This window comes from Palaemon carinicauda, chromosome 18 (assembly GCF_036898095.1).
Source record: "Palaemon carinicauda isolate YSFRI2023 chromosome 18, ASM3689809v2, whole genome shotgun sequence".
NCBI classification, from domain to species: domain Eukaryota; kingdom Metazoa; phylum Arthropoda; class Malacostraca; order Decapoda; family Palaemonidae; genus Palaemon; species Palaemon carinicauda.
The window spans coordinates 84229638-84247137 of record NC_090742.1 but is presented as its reverse complement, the minus strand read 5'-3'; the positions used below and the strand labels follow the sequence as shown (position 1 = coordinate 84247137).

The 17500-nt window shown below is 39.3% G+C and overlaps 1 protein-coding gene across 2 annotated transcripts in view; it reads left to right on the top strand.

Annotated features, from left to right (window-relative positions):
* Nucleotides 1-17499, top strand: part of LOC137657124 (aminopeptidase N-like) — a 44587-nt gene extending 27088 nt beyond the window's left edge. For both annotated transcript variants that reach the window (XM_068391482.1, XM_068391483.1), the window contains 9 exons: nt 24-204; nt 778-973; nt 11083-11214; nt 11394-11536; nt 14580-14770; nt 15446-15613; nt 16013-16156; nt 16479-16560; nt 16940-17499. In XM_068391482.1, coding sequence (XP_068247583.1) covers nt 24-204; nt 778-973; nt 11083-11214; nt 11394-11536; nt 14580-14770; nt 15446-15613; nt 16013-16156; nt 16479-16560; nt 16940-17110 — 1408 coding nt within the window. In that variant the 3' untranslated portion in view covers nt 17111-17499. The remainder of the gene's footprint in view (nt 1-23; nt 205-777; nt 974-11082; nt 11215-11393; nt 11537-14579; nt 14771-15445; nt 15614-16012; nt 16157-16478; nt 16561-16939) is intronic.
* Nucleotide 17500: the final 1 nt, after the last annotated feature.

The following is a 17500-nucleotide window of genomic DNA, read 5'->3' as shown; positions in this document are numbered from 1 at the left end:
CTCATATCATGACATAATTTCAGGCGTTACAAGAATGCCGATCAAGATGACCTTTGGCATTATATGACCGTTTCTGCCCATCAGGATGGATCTTTGCCCAAGGAACTGACCGTCAAAACAATCATGGACACCTGGACGCTTCAGGAAGGATACCCTGTTCTAACGGTTGTCAGGGATTCTAATGGCACAGCTAAAGTCACTCAGGTAGATACTTATAAAAAGAATTTTCAACCTGGGGAAAATATTGGTATTTCATGTAAATCAGATTATCAAGCTAAATCTGAAATACATATTTTTATCCATTTGTAAATAACTTAATGATACTAAACTTCTTACTAAGTGAAAACATTATAGATTATTGTTTAGAAAGCCTGCTAGAGTATTTTAAACGGCACATATTAATTTTGTTACTAAATCTTAATCGAGGGGACATCTGCGTCGCAAAGTATCTGTCTGCATAGAGATTTGCCAGGAATGCATTTACTTAATTCTTCTTCGCTGTTGATTGATTTTTATTTATTCGGATTCAGTCACATCAATTTAAGATGACTCTAATTTAAGACAATTGTCTGATAGCTAACTTCTTCACTAGACAAGTACTCTATCATCTATGTGTAAATGTATATTTAAATATATAGAAAAGAGATGAGTCTGCCAATACGTTAGAGCTTCCACTGAATCTTCTTGAACCGAGTTACCTCAAAGCATTCAGATCATCTACTCTACAAAGTCTTGTATTCTCATAATCCAAAAACTAAATTCCAAGAGTTTCCACAGACACGTTACTTGCTGGGAGGAGACGAACAAGACCTGGGGTATAAATGGTGGATTCCAATCACTTTCACAAGCAGGAACCGTCGAAGCTTTCGTCACACGAGGGCTCAAACCTGGCTTAGCAATCACGCCGATCATGTAACAGTGACGGGGCTGCCCCATCCCAGGGAGTGGGTCATTTTTAATTTGCAGATGACAGGTAAAATCAACAGCTCTTTCTGTGACTGAAAATTAGTCAATTATTGTAACATTTCAAGTCAAACTTGAGATTGCCTTATAGGAAGAAATATTTATGAGAGTAACTTAGTGATAACGGGTGAATGGAAGTCACTGTTTATTACAATAAGTATGTATATAACGGATTTTGAGCGAAGTGAAAAATCTATTTTTGGGTGAGATCGCCATGTTGTCCTGATGGAAGTTCCTAAAGTAGCTTCCTAAGGGATATTCCCAGAGAATTACACCTTCAGGGCCCAGAATTTTAACTCCAGGAGCGAATATCCTTAAATTTTCTCTCAAGGATATCGCATAATATCAGAGGACGTATTCTTGACACGCCACATCGCAATCTGCACCCCTAATAGCGTTTACGCTTCGAGGGGGACGTGGCAGAATAGAAGGGGGGCCGTATCAAGGTTACCCTCATTCTCGTACTACTATTAACCACCACCACAGCGCCATTCCCAAGATGGCGGACGTTCCTTGTAGCATTGAGCGTGGTGCTACAGATACAATACCTCAGGGAGGGATACTGTGAGGATCTTTTCTTTTTTGAAAAGAAGGGTGGGTCCATCAGGACGACATGGCAATCTCACCCCAAAATAGATTTTTCGCTTCGCTCAAAATCCGTTTTTTGGGCTCAAGCCAAATCGTCCTGATGGAAGCATACCAGACCATTAGTGTATCTAGATTTTCATCAGTGCCTTAACCTTGGGACAACATTTCTATGATCATTTGGACCAATCGGGACAAATGACGTTACCGTTATCCGTCATTATCACTTATCATACACGATGTTAGAGCTTCCTGCCCCCTACAGGGAAGAGTCATTCTAGACAGTAGAAAAGGGGTCTCAAGGTTAGCATATATTGTATGAACAATCATAAGTATACACTGGATGTACAAACCGTCTCGTAGTTTGTGAATATTACCGAATACTTATCAGTGTTTCTTATATCCATTGTATGTGAGCATACAAATATATGAAGAGTACATACTCTGGACTTTTAATTATGCAATTGTCGGACGAATTAGGACACAATTACATTCTAATAGACACTTATTTTCAATAAATGACTAAGTGAACTAGCAAGTAAAACGAATGTAGCATGATAACGGAATTATACATGTAACATGTACAGAGATTATCTTTCTTTCTTGGGAAGAAAGAAATGATGAGTGCCACTCTCAGATTGAAGTAAATTTATAATAAAATTACTCTTCATAATTCCTGTACCGGTTACTTCTATCAACACTCTGTACTACGTACACACGGCACTAGTGCTATCTGTATAATTCCACACCTGGGATTTTTGAACAGAGTTAGTGTCACCATGGTAACTCTTATTCAAAGGAAGTCACACTAAGAGAGATGACCCCTTCTCCTTTTAATTGACAGTCCCAGTCAATTAGCAGTTCATCGTAATTCACCAAATTCTGCTTCAGTTCATGGACCTGCTTAGCCTAGTGTTTGTAGAACACTCTGGAGGATTCTCATCCAGTATATGAGCGAGGACATTCGAAGTCCCAAGCAATTAACTGTTTATGACAGTAATTAGGGGGCAGGTTTTAATACACTGCCTGCCGCCACTACATAGTGCTTCAGTTCATGGAACTGTTTTGCATAGTGTTTGTGAAACACTCTGGATGATTTCCATCCTGTGTATGAACGAAGGCACTCAAAGTCCGTATACTGAAAGAAGTTCAGTGATGAAGCAATCTTTCTCGGATCATGACCTGCAGGAGTACTGTCAGGATCCGCTCTGCTAATGAAGTAGGTGAGCATCACCCTCAGTTGTTTTAGGGACAAGTTTGACCCAGAGGTTTCTCCTTTAAAGAGCTGTCCTCCCCTGAAGTCTGAAGTTCTACGAAGATAGACCTTTAGACACTCTACCAGACATAGAGAGACATCTTCCTTCAGAGGGCAGATTCTCCAGGGACCCCACCTTTTAGTGGGTAGCTCATTCTTAGCGAGAAAGGTTGGATCAGGGAAGAGATTCAGTTCTCCTGTTTCTGTGAACTGAATGTGGCCCTCATCTCTAGATAGGGCCACTATTTCACTAACTCTAGCCCCTGAGGCTATAGCGAACAGAAAAATAACCTTTTGGGTTAGATCCTTAAGCGAACAATCTTCATTGTTCATGGATGAGGCATAATGTAGGACCTTGTCCAAAGACCAAGAGATGGACTTTGGTGGTGCTGCAGGCCTAAGCCTTGCACATGCCTTCGGGATATTATTGAAGATCTCATTCACCAAGTCCACTTGAAAAGCATATAGAAGAGGTCTAGTCAAGGCTGATTTGCACGTAGTTATCGTGTTTGCCGCCAAACCTTGATTATGAAGATGGATAAAGAAGGACATACAGAAGTTCATTGAAATCTCTTTCGGTCCTTTTGCTTTTACGAAAGCAATCCATTTTTTTTCCATGATGACTCATATTGTCTTCTAGTTGACTTAGACTTGTATTCTTCTAAGAATTCTATATTGCCTTTTGAGATCCCAAACCTTTTCTTAACTGCTAGGGCAAGAAAATCATGCAATGAAGGGTTCGGGTTCTCTGTGATAAATCGAAGGCAATTAATCTCTGAACCTTCTGAAGTAGTCTTGGGTTCAGAACTAGGGACAGCCTCAGCCTCCGTTCCTTCCTCAAAGAGGACAGATTGCTCTTGGGCTACTTGGGAGCCAACAGAGCTACTCCTCCCTGGAAGGATCTCAGCATGTTGAGGACTCTCAGCAGGTGATTGGATGGGATGAACTGGAAATCCTAAGTCTATCCCTTCCATTTCAGAGACATGATGTCTGTCATTTTTATTAGAGGATCCTCGTATGGGGCTACGTATCGAGGTAGTTCCTTGACGACGCTCGTAATGACAAGGTCGGACTGCAGTTCGGGGACTTGTTCCCATCTGGGAGAGAATAGGTCTGCGTCCGTGGACCATTCTAGCTCTATCAGGTTGAACCCAAGCAGAGCATCCACTGTCACATTGCTGATCAATTATACATGAACTGCTGACAGGTGCCACCCCTTTAGGGAAGGGATGGTTAACTACACCTAGACTGTATGAGACGTTCTCTAGCATCGTCGATTGCAGCGTCTCGTTATCGCTTCGGAGTCCCAGATCAGCCATAGACAGTCTGATCTGCGTAGAGAGAGTTTCCCCACTCATGACAGGACCAACATGGTCTTGGGACTTTCGGGCTTTGACCTTTGTTAGGGAAGCTATTAAGGAAGGACCGATATCGGTCTTTTTAGATCTGTTCGAGCGTTTGATGCTTGTTTTTTCCAGACTCTCAACGCATCTTGCAGCAGTGCTCTTAGCGCTGGGTCTGTCTCTATTGCGAACTGGAGAGAGATCAGAGCTCCTCCCTGTTTGTGTTTTGGGAATTTGACTGATTACCAGAGTCTCTTGACCGACCTTGCCATCTCCATTTACATTCCCAAAGGAAAGGAGAGTTGGTGTGACCACAGGCTTCAATGGCTTTTTCGCCAGTGAAACCCTTGAGCTGGAGAGAATCGAGACTTCTTGAAGCTTATCTTGCATCCGCAATGTTCCGGAGACCGGATCATTTCCTTGGATGTTCATAGACCAGCCACCTTGGATGCTGCCCAACCCAGCCTCTCGTCCAGGAACATTGTTGCCTGAACCTTTCCTAGGCTTAATTATTGCGTGACTGTGTCTGCCAATTTTACGAAGATATCTAGGACTGTGTTTAGTCTGACAAGTATCTTTCCTAGGAAATATGTTTCTTTGTGTAACTTGAATTTGAATCCTAGATAGGAGGGGAGAGGGTGATTGACTGGAAGTTGCCAATAGACGACTTTCAGGTCTGGTAAGACTACGGGCACCCTTTTTTGCAACAGGGTCTTTATGTTCAGAAGGATAAACATTCTGAACTCGTTGTCTTATTTGGACTTGTTGAGTGGCGACAAGTGCAGAATGACTGAATTTTCTTGAGTCCTTCTCGTAGACACACAACGGCCTTCCCTGGAATTCGGTGGACTATAGTTTCCTTACCACCTGTATGCTCTAGAGCTCTCAGGTAAACTCCTCCAGGAGGGTTTTGGATTATAGGGGGAGTTGAGGAAATGGTGGTAGAGACATCTCCACCTCCCATCTTAGTCCCATCTTGATTAGGCCATGGACCCAAGGATCGAAGGTCCATCGATTCTAAAGGAACCTCCCTCCTACCAGAAGCATCTCTATGCTTCGACTGATCACTAGGATTATATTTTCGACCACCTGCCTGTGGCAGCGCGGTCACTACAACTGTGGGATGTTGTTGAACAGCTCAAAATGAATTTCCAGACCTTTCCGTCTTCCTCTTAGGTTGGGGACCCGCAACCGTGGAAGACACTCAATTTGAAAGGATGCCCCACTTTTGGAGAAGTCCTACTTTCTCCGTGGTGGCGTTCTTAATCACTTTCCTGACTACCTCGTCTGGATAGAGGTCTTTACCCCAGATATTGGAAGAACATTCCCTACATGTTCTTCTAGCCTTTATAAAGGCATAAAGGTCTTTTACCAAGGTAGCCATATGTATTTTAGCTAGGACCTTGAGCATGTCTGGGGTATCTTGATGAGCTGAACAGAACTCTATGTATTTTGTAGAGATAGGGAGGTTGCAAGTCTCTCCTTTGTCTCATGTTCATCATGTAAGAGAAACTCAGATAATTTAGGGAGATTTTCCTTAAATTGTCGACTGGTGACATCCGCCTCAAGTCTTCCTACTGAAAAGGTTAAATGAGCTTCCTTCCAGTTCTTCTCCTGTCTGGGAAAGGCTAGTGACAGAGGCTCGCACTCCTTGAGTGTAGGACACGGTTTACCTGCCTCCACTGCCTCGGTGACATATTTAAATGCTTTCTCCGTAAAGGGGAATGAAATTGAAGCAGGAGCAAGAAAGGAAGAGTGCCTGTTACCTGGTGTGAATACCTTCGACACCGAGTAACCCGCCTTTTCTATGCTACTTGATAGGACAGCCTGTGCTTTATCATGGTCGAGAATCATAACCTTCTTTGATTCCGTTCCTTTTCTTGACCTTGGTTCATCCTTCAGTCTAACGAAACAGTTAGGAAAAGCGTCAAAGCTTGGCCAAAACTGGATTTTTTTCAAAGGAACAGCACCCATCTTCTCCGAGATGTAGAGTTTGCCGTTTAAAATCGGCATCAGCTCCACAAACCTCCAGGGATGGGTTTTGGAGCATGTTGGAAGGTCTTGATCTATGGATCGTTTGTATGACCCCTGAGGAGCGACAGGTGGAGCTTTACAAGGCTCTACATTGGATTTCACTTCCTGCTTTTCACCCTGTTTGCACAAGTTTTCTATTAGATTCCTCACTTGGGCCCATAACTGGTCCATTCCATCTAATAGAGGGATAGAAGGTGGAGATATCGATGTCGCTGGCTCTAGAGCCGGTATAGACGGAGACAATTCCAACCCGACATTTTCCCCTTCTTCCCGTGGGCAATTTCTGCCCTCCTTCCCAAAGGTTATCTGGCCGTCGGGAGATGTACCACGTGTCTGGGGTACCACTATTTCCTTACTTGCTGTTGGAAATAGTATCTTGCGCATCCTGTCGTTAGGCAGGTAAGGTCCCGGAGAGATTTTCTGAAAGCCTCTCACCCAGTTGCGTAGCTTGAAACGAGCTGCATCCCTAGTCTCTACCGACTTGGGATTCTTGAAACCCTCGGACAATAAGGTCCGACATACTTTGCAAGCCTGCGGGTTCCAATAATGCAGGGGTTCGGAAATAATATTGCAGGGGGCATGAAACCTGCATGCATTATGTCTGTAAAACACTTACTCTTAGTTTTGCAGAAGACTGCAACACATGACATCTGGTGTTCTTCCTGTAAAGAAAGGTAAACAGAATGAGTATACGATTGATTATCTCACCGATAACCAATATATCAAAAGTCGTATTTTAACAGAATAGCTTAGGATAGTAAGCTATAAAGGGATAGTAGGAGACACATACTTGTGTATCCTCCGCAAACAAATGCTGTTGCCTCTGCTCAGTATTAAATGTGAGATTCCCTTATCAAAGGAACTCCAACTAAAAGGGGGGTTCTCACCCTTAGGGGTAGAGAAGTGTATAATTCACTATCCCTTCTATTCTAAACACTGTATGGTAAGGATGACTGATTTCTCAATCAGCTTAATGAAGAAATACTATTCCTTCAATATAAGAGCGGCACCAGCATAAGCTCGCACAAGGGCACCCAAGATATGTTAGAAATAACTACAGTATAATCGTACTGTAGTTTTCTATTTACAGTATGCACTATATTGCAAATTACTGGCTACTGTATAATTATATATAGTGTGATCCAGCCAACGTGCTGCCTTTATGGCAAGCATTTGACTGCACAGTCCAGCTGGCATGATGCCAATTGGACTGGGGAAAATTAAAGACATATATTTGTGTATCCCACCCAACCTATTTGCTGTGACCTCCTTTACAATATTAAGTGATGGAGTTTCATGATCATGGAGACTCAAGGATAAGGGCTCTACCCTTTAAGGGTTAGGAGTGTAATCTCCAGTCCTTAACAATTTTAATAATGCAGGGTAATCTGAAGACTGATTTCTAATCAGAATATTAAAGAAATTAAATTCTTTCAATATGAGATTAGGTTCCACAAATACTTGGGTAGGATACTCAAAATATATTGGAAAACACTACTAGTATAATATATACAGTAGCTTTCTATTTGCAGTATATCCTATACTGCAAATATACTAACTACCTGTATAAACATATACTGTAATTCAGCCGGCATGTCGTCGGCATAGCTAGCTTTTGCCGGAACATCCAGCCTGCTAGCTAAAAGTGAGAGATAGCATGGAGAAAAGGCTACCTAACACTGTATATATACAGTAAATATGGATGCAAAAGTCTAATTTTACTACCTTTCTCCAGAAAGAAGGTTCAAATAGAAGGGGAGAATGTAACATTCAAGCTTCCATCCAGCTACAGTACTGTCGCCAGCAAAGTCCTGCCTATACCCTGCCAGCCGGCAGTATCAGTACAGTCGGCGTGCTGCCGGTTGAGTCAGCACCAATATGTGCCGGCCTGGTAGGCCGCACCCTGGCAACAGATGCTGTTGCTAGCAGTCCAAGGGAGAACTGAAGAACCTTTGGTAACAGAAGGGACTTCCCACTCACAGCCAACATGGCCACCAGCTGCCGGCCGGCAGCTGCCGTGGTTGCCTGCCAGCAGCCATCATGACTGCCGGCCGGCAGTCATGGCAACTGCCGGCTGGCAGCTGTCATGGCTGCCAGCCGGCAGCTGTCATGGCTGCCAGCCGGCAGCTGTCATGGCTTCCAGCCAGCAGTTGTCATAACTGCTGGTCGGCAGTTGTCATGACTGTCGGCCGGCAGTTGTCATGGCTGCCTGCCACTGAAATAGCTACTGGCAGTCGGACAACGACTGAAGAGAGGGAGTCTGGACGATCCCGGCAGCCCACCGGCAACGGTAAGGTTGCAGGGAGTCGCCAACATAAAGGGATAGAAGGGAAGGGAAAAGAGGGTCCTGTAAAAGATACAGCAGGAGCCAGCCGTATAGCCTGTCCTGCCTCACCTAACGAAACTCCGTTTCTGTTTTAGAACAATCCCATGTGGCTAAAGAATTCTATTCCTTAGCCTAGGGTTAGATTAATACAATAAAGATGTTGGTAGCACCCTCGCCACCACCTCTAAACAGTAAGGAAATGGGGTTCTAGTGCCGGTGTCCCCCAAGCAGTAGAAGAATTCTATTCTTCAGCTTAGGGTCAACCAACACAGGACTAGTCAGCTACTGACCACAGACTAAATACTCTGAGATTCTGGCCCAAACCCAAAAACCTGCATCTGCGGTTACAGGGGAAGGGCAGAAAAAAACGTAGGATAGTCATGCCTGAATTAAAAATTCGAGGCCGACCCACTAAGGTTGTAGCCTAAGGCTACACTCAGAGGGAAAGAGGGATTACCCTTAGATTCCCTTTTGGAGACGTGTAATGTTTCATCTAATTCTAAGAGATAATTATCTCTGCATGAATTGAAATCACAATACACGAGGGTAACCGGGGAAATGTCTGAACGTATAATAAAACGCCTAGGTTAGGTTACCTAGGCGAGAAGAGATCTCGGTTACCTCACTCACCAAAACTCTAACTATACGATCGACATAGAAAGGAAAATTATGCACATTATAAGTATCTTTACATGTATAATTTGTCTAAATAGCTTACATAATTAATTAATTAATTAATGCTATTTAAAAACCGGGAAGTCGTTCTACTAACTAAATAACACATGCTTAACGAACGACAGCGCCCATGGCGCCTCTGGTATGAGGCTTAGCTTCTAAACACAATAAATTACTTTAATTTCACTGCGAAACAGGAGCTAAAAATTACTCATTGTAAAGACCCAATACTCAACTTTCCGAAGGCGAAAGAAGTTGGAGAATGCATAATAAGAATCCTTGCAAATCGATCGAAAAATTAGATCAACAGGGAACACCACTGAGCGAAAGCGCTACAAAATTAGGAATGTCCGCCATCTTGGGAATGGGGCTGTGGTGGTGGTCAATAGTAGTACGAGAACGGGGGTAACCTTGATACGGCCCCCCTTCTATTCTGCCACGTCCCCCTCGAAACGTAAATGCTATTAGGGGTGCAGATTGCTATGTGGCGTGTCAAGAATATGTCCTCTGATATTATGCGATATCCTTGAGAGAAAATTTAAGGATATTCGCTCCTGGAGTTAAAATTCTGGGCCCTGAAGGTGTAATTCTCTGGGAATATCACTGTAGTAACTCATATCCCTTAGGAAGCTACTTTAGTAACTCCATCAGGACGACATGGCTTGAGCCAAAAATATAATATATATACACATATATATATATATATATGTACATATATATATATATATATATGTATATATATACGTACATATATATATATATATATATATATATATATATATATATATATATATATATATATATATATATATATATATGTGTGTGTGTGTGTGTGTGTTTGAGCGTGCGCGTGTGTGTGTGTGTGGGTGTGTATTGCTTATTAGCGATTCCTTTCATGTACTTTCAATTAATACGTTTTGAAAGTTCTGTTCGCTTACATGAAAGCTTTTGCCTATTACTTGCCATTGGGGAATCGTTGCTTGGAAGCTAAATGCTGATCTTATGTCATCTAATATTGGTGAGATCTTATCTTCTTTATTTATGGTATATCACCTTTCTCTCTTTTGGAACTTTCTCCTCATTTCACCCTTTAGTTTAACCTGTTCTTATCGACCATTCGTTTTAAAAGAGGAGACAAGAAAGCAAAGAAAGGATAAAATTAGAAATTAAACGTTCTCATATCTTGGTTATTACTTGTTTCTGAAGTTTTTCTATTTCCATCGATGACAAATGATTATTTGAAGGAAAAATAACGCTTAATGTATATGCTATACCAAAGTATTTACACAAATCCAAGCAAAAAATACATATTTAAATGTTTAAAATTTGGGTATGGTAACAGTCTCAATTGAGACACTGTCCGCATTGTTTGTTCATGTTTACTATACTCAATGATTCAGCGCTATGTTATTCTTACTTCTGCAAATTCTGTAGGCTTGATGAACGTCATATTTGTTTCTTCATAAGGTAGGCAAGATTGGTCTGAGGTAACTTGCGATAAGCTAGACATTGATTTTATCTCATGGTTCGTACTTATAATTGTTTGTACTCGCAAATGTTTATATATATATATATATATATATATATATATATATATATATATATATATATATATATATATATATATATATATATGTATGTGTGTGTGTGTTTATATACATGTATATATTATTCATATACGTGTTTGGGTATATGTGTGTGTTTGTATACATGTATATATTATTCATATACGTATGTCTGCATTTATTTTTGTACATATGGAAGAATATGCAGCATAGCGTACACCTTGGTATCAAACTAATATACCTATGAAATCATGAAATACCTGAATTCACAAATGCGTAAATAATGAGCACGGAGCATTTCGCATTCATCCTAATAATCAGTATACGCATCCACAGGTTACTACCGCGTAAATTATGACGATTACAACTGGAGTCTTTTAGCATATCAACTGCAGCAAGACCACGAGGTAATCCATGTTACCAACAGAGCTCAGATAATAGATGATGCTCTTAATCTTGCAAGAGCAGGTAAGTGTTTTCGCGTTTATTATTCTATGGTAAAAAGGGATGAGGCGGAGTAACAATAAGCGCCCTTTGATATCGCTCATTGTAGCAAAAGCAAAATGTAATAATTACATTATTTACTAAAAACTATTTATTGCATCATAAAATCATTTATACAACTTCTAGATCATTCTATTTTGCAGGCATTCTCTCCTATAACTTCGCCATGAACATGACAAGATATCTGACGGAAGAGAAAAGTTATGTGGTGTGGAAAGCTGCCTTTTCAAACATGCATTTCCTCCACGACATGTTCAAGCACACGGCATCATATGGAGCTCTAAAGGTAACGTTAGCTAATCCTGCCTTTCCCTATCGTCCTTATCGCTTGCCATCTGCTATTAGTCTTTCCTCATTTTCATGATCCTCTTGCTTTTTCAGACTCATATCCCCGGTACATTTTTATATGTCATTATGTTTGATTCGTTCTCTTTTTCTTTCTTATCAATACTCAGAATATCGTTGCATCATAAAATCTGAAGTCAGTCCCACTTAAAAGGTCTTGCTTTCATATTCATATTTCATTTAGTTCAAGAAAAATATTTTGACTAATTATTTTAATCTTTCATTTCTATTTTTAATTTCTGACTTTGGATTTTTATAATGGAATAACTTTGCATTGTAATTCTTGCTTTATCCTCGAATGAATTTTCTCATTACAAATTCAGGGTTATAAGGAAAGTTTCTTTTTTTCCTTGTCGAGTTAAGCTAAGATAGAAATTACTGCAGAAGATGGGGTGTTATTGAAAGGTTTGCGTAGGCTTTACTTATGATCAGGTACTGTAATTAAAATGATTAAAGAAATTAAATTGAATTTAAGTAAAATGAAGATGATAGAAGAATAGATAGAATTTGGAGGGCTATGAATGATTGACTGGTTAACATTTATCTTTCATACAACAATAAGGTTTAGTAGAGCCACTTATTATCAAAGGCAAAGAAGCATTAAAGGGTAAAGGGATTGATGATTGAATAGAAAATCTACGTTACAATTTGGTGTAAAATTTAGGTATCTTTGAATGAGTCATCATCATCATCATCATCAACTCATCTTACGCCTATTGATACAAAGGGCCTCGGTTAGATTTCGCCAGCTGTCTCTAACTTGAGCTTTTAATTCAATACTTCTCCATTCATCCCCTTCCACTTCACGCTTCATAGTCCTCAGCCCTGTAGGCCTTGGTCTTCCAACTCTTCTAGCGCCTTGTAGAGCTCAATTGGAAGTTTTGGTGAACTAATTTATCTTGGGGAGTGCGAAGAGCATGCCCAAATTATCTCCATCTACCCCTCATCATGATCTCATCCACATGTAGCACTTGAGTAATCTCTCTTCTAGTTTCGTTTCTAATACTGTCCTGCCATTTAACTCCTGATATTTTTCGGGGGCTTTGTTCTCAAATCTAAAAAATCTGTTGGATATTGTTTCATTGTTATACCACGACTCATGTCCATAGAGTAACACCGATCTCACTAAACTGATATATAGCCTGATGCTTATATGCAATTTCAAGCGACTTGATTTCCAGATTTTACTTAACCTAGACATTGTCTGATTTACTTTTTTAATCTTTCATTAAACTCTAATTCTAAAGACCCTGTAGTAATCATAGTTCCTAAAAATTTAAATTGCTCCACCTCATTAACCCTTTCTCCTTCCAATGATATTTCATCTTCCATTGCATACTCCGTTCTCATCATCTCTGTCATTCTTTTATTTATCTTGAGCCCACCCTTGTGTGATATTTTATGTGTCCTGGTAAGCAAGCTTTGCAAGTCTTGTGACATTTTGTTATTTAGGACAGTATCATCAGTATACTCTAGGTCCACTAATTTCCTGTTACTAATCCAGTCTAATTCTTCTCCACAATCCCCAACTGTTCTCTGCATTAAAAACTCTATGAGGAGGATAAACAACATAGTTGACAACGCATTCCCTTAGAGTACTCCACTGTTCACTGAAAATTCATTTGATAGGACTCCAATAACATCAACTTTGCACATGCTATGCTCATGAACGAACTTTAAGAGGAACTCCATAATAACGCAGGACTCCTCACAAAATTGGCTTGTGCATACTATCAAAGGCTTTTTCATGGTCCACAAATGCCAAACAAACGTGGATTTCTATGTTCTACATATTGTTATACATGTTTTAAAATGAAAATTTGGTCAGTACAACTTCTACCTTTTCGAAATCCTGCTTGTTTATCTCTCAGCTTTTCATCAATCTTTCTCTCTAGTCTCTTTGGAATTAGTATACTATATATTTTCATGACCACTGACGTAAGTGTGATGCCTTTGTAATTATTGCAATCAGTCAGACCTCCTTTTTCTCCATTTTCACCAACACTCCTAACTCCAATTCATCAGGTTTTGACTCTTCATACCACATTCTACAAAATAATTTTGTAAGCATTCTGGGAGTCACTTTATTTGTGTCCAAAATTATCTCAGCAATTTTTCCAATGTATCCAGTGGATTTCCATCTCTTGAGTTCTTTAGTGATAGCTTCGACTTAAAACACACTGAATTCATTTATGGGCATATTAAGGTCTTCCTCAGCTTAAGGTATATTAATCAAATTACTCCCTTCACATCTTCTATTCATGACCTCACTGAAGTGTCCCATCCAACGTTGCCTTTCTTCATCTTCTGTTGTTATAAAAGATCCATCTCTCTTTTTGATCGGTATATGCTTCTTCTTCTTTGCCCCAGCAGTGATTTCATTAATAATTCTATGAGCAATTCTTACACCATAGTCACTCCCTGAATTCATAGCTGAGTAACTTATATTTATTGTAAACGGAATATTTTAAAGATATTTATAAAAAGGAGCCCTGAAGAGCTATAAAAAGAAAATATAAGTAAAATGAGTTTGTATTTCAAAGAATATAAGACGGGAAATATATGTAAATATTCATGACGAAAAGATAGAGGATGAAGAATTAGAATTCATTTATAGGGTGTGTTATTTAAATATAGGTATCTGAGGGAAAGCATAGAGCTAATAAAACAGTTCAAAGACTACCAAAAGAGGGGAAGAATGCCTGGACAAAGTCCTTTGGGTTTGTTGGTGTTCAAAATAACATTAGCTATATATATATATATATATATATATATATATATATATATATATATATATATATATATATATATATATATATACATATATAAGAAGAGAATACCTTCAAAAGAGCTCATGCTTCTGAATTATAAGCAACTCCTTAGGGGTGCGATTCCTTGCTCAATTGCAAAATATTTTTAGTATCTCTTATGTATCATACAATTGAACATACAATTTCACATCAAATGTATTCCCGCCCATACAGGATTACTTCCTGATGATTCTGGGGCCCATCTACGATAATCTGGGTTTCGAAGATAAACCAGATGACGATCTTCAAACTCAGCTTCTACGAACAGCGGTCATCTGGTGGGCGTGTCGGCTAGGTCACGCTCATTGTGTAAATCAATCACTTGTGTTATTTCAGCAATGGATGGAGGACCCCGATGATTTTACGTGAGTGTTTCTCTCATAGACGACATACACACATATATGTATATATGTATATATATACTGTATATATATATATATATATATATATATATACTATATACTGTATATATATATATATATATATATATATATATATATATATATATATATATATATATATGTATATATACACATATATATACACACACACACACACACACATATATATATATATATATATATATATATTTCAGTCACCAACTTACGTCACTTTGTTACTTTCAAATATTGAGCCTCAGATATATTTTAAAATTAAATTCGTTCTTCCTTAGGAATGAAGACCGAAAGGGGAAAGTAATCTTATGATAAGTGCTTTTTTCCTGACCAGAATTCAAACCTGGACCCAGAAAGTGAAATACGAACATTGGACACAGGAATTTCTGGTACACTTACCTCTGAGGAAGTGCACCATATTACGCCCTAACTGCACGGCGAGTAACCAAACAGATAGTGTAAGGAGAGATGGCAGAGGTGGTGGTGGGGGGGGGGGGGGCGCTGGCTAAATACAAGAACTCAGTGCAGAAAGGATGTAACAGGGTGCACTTACTCAGAGCGAGGTATGCCAGGATTCCTACGTCCAACTGTACCTGGTCGTAGATAAGCTGTGTAGCCTATTTTTGATCTTCTGATCTATTCCAGAATCGCCTCGAACGTTGCTGAGGCCGTATATTGCTCAGCCATAGACACAGGAGGACAAGAGATGTGGGAATTCGCTTGGAACCGCTTTCACCTGACAGGAACAGCCCACCATAAGAAAGCGTTAGGCAAAGCTCTTGGTTGCGCTTCTGACACCTGGTTGCTAGCCAGGTAGGGGATCAGATATTAGAAAGATGATGAAATATCATATGTATAATTTTGGTTGGATAATTTGCAAACTACTAGTTTTAAGAAGCACTTTGAAATTCGTGTAAACCATAAGTTCTATACAATAGTAGGAAAAACACAATCAAAAGAAACAATAACTACTCTAAAATAAATATTCAAGATTTTGGTTTTAATGAAGAGGATTATCAAACAGTATAAACTGAATTACTAACAAATACATACATTCGTGAGGGTATATTCTTAACTGAGTTTTGGTTCGCTTATACTTTAACACCAATTCCTCCTTTTAAATTTAATGCTTTATAAGTCAAGCATTTATCATTACGTTTCCGAAAGAAACTGACTTAGCGTATATCTATAAATGCTATATCTTGAAATCAGGTACCTTGAGGCCGGTATGCACCCAGAGTCTGGTCTCAGACGACAAGATTTGTCGCATGTGTTCGAAGCAGTTGCTAATAGTGATGTGGGTAGTTATGTGTCATGGCAATTCTTCGAACAACGTTTCAAGCAAATAATAAAGTAGTGAGTATCAAATGTTTCCATTATCATCAAATTGACATCAGCAAACTTTGGACCATTTTCCTTCTGAAAGTCTTTAGTAGTGTAATATTCTAAATCTATATGAAAACTTTGATGTAAATAGGCACATTTGTATCCGTAAAAAGTGCCATTGGGTAGTGTAAATCTTTTGAATAAATTACTTGATGGAAATTTTTCTATGTTCTCTCCATTATCTTACGAATCAAATCTTCGTTTAAGCATTTTGTAAATGTCATTTTAATGTTTAGTAGCGCGCTTAACATGTAGATGTCAACTATTCAGTCTGTTAAAATTTATATTTTAGTGTCGGCAGTGACTTCTCGTCAGTTGCAAATATCGTTGAGGCTGTCACGAAGCATTTCAATACGAAACAGTCACTAAATCAGGTAAGTCTACGCCTCTAATAATTCCAGGAATTATCTCTCTCTCTCTCTCTCTCTCTCTCTCTCTCTCTCTCTCTCTCTCTCTCTCTCTCTCTCTCTCTCTCTAAAGAACTGTTGCTTTCAATGACAAATATTCTGTCTTTATCACCGCACCTAACTTGATTGATATAAGCAAATAACACAATTAACAGGGTGTACAAGGACCGGAAATCGAAAAAGAGTATAAATCTCAATATTCAAAGGTAACCAATATGAATTATATATTACCTTCTGTATTCTAATGGAAGGAGAACCTTTTTCCACTCTATAAGTAAGTTTATGAATGATTTAAGCACAAGAGTGTTGAAATATCTAACCATTCTCTCCCTCTCGTTTCGAATAGTTGCAAGACCTAAGAGCTGAGGTACAGAAATCCCGCGTCACCCACAAACACGCTCTTGACCAAGCAATAGAGGTGGCCGAGATCAACGTGGACTGGAGGAAAAAGAACTTCTATGACTTGGTTCGATGGCTTAATCATCATGGCTACTCTCACGTCCTAACCCCGGCGTAGATTTATTTATTGAAGTAATGTCTCACCAGAGGATTTCTTACGATCCTCATCTTACCATCATCATCATATGTTATCTCGTCAACATTATATCCATTGCATAGCGGCCTGATTACATCTTCAAATGTGTAGTAGTAGAGAGCGGGTTACCCGTTTTTAATCATGATGTTCATCTAATTTCACTGCTATTATGACAAGGAAATCTAAATTGTCAGGTACTCACTTGAGTGAATTTGATAAGGTGCTAAGAGGGAATTATAAACATCTTGATCACAGTTATGTTCAGTAAAATATTGTTTTCTTCTACAGATACGATTTACTATATAGATGTGATTTTATTCGTATTTGTGTACATATGTGTGTATGTAAATACATCTTATAAGCAAAAGTTTT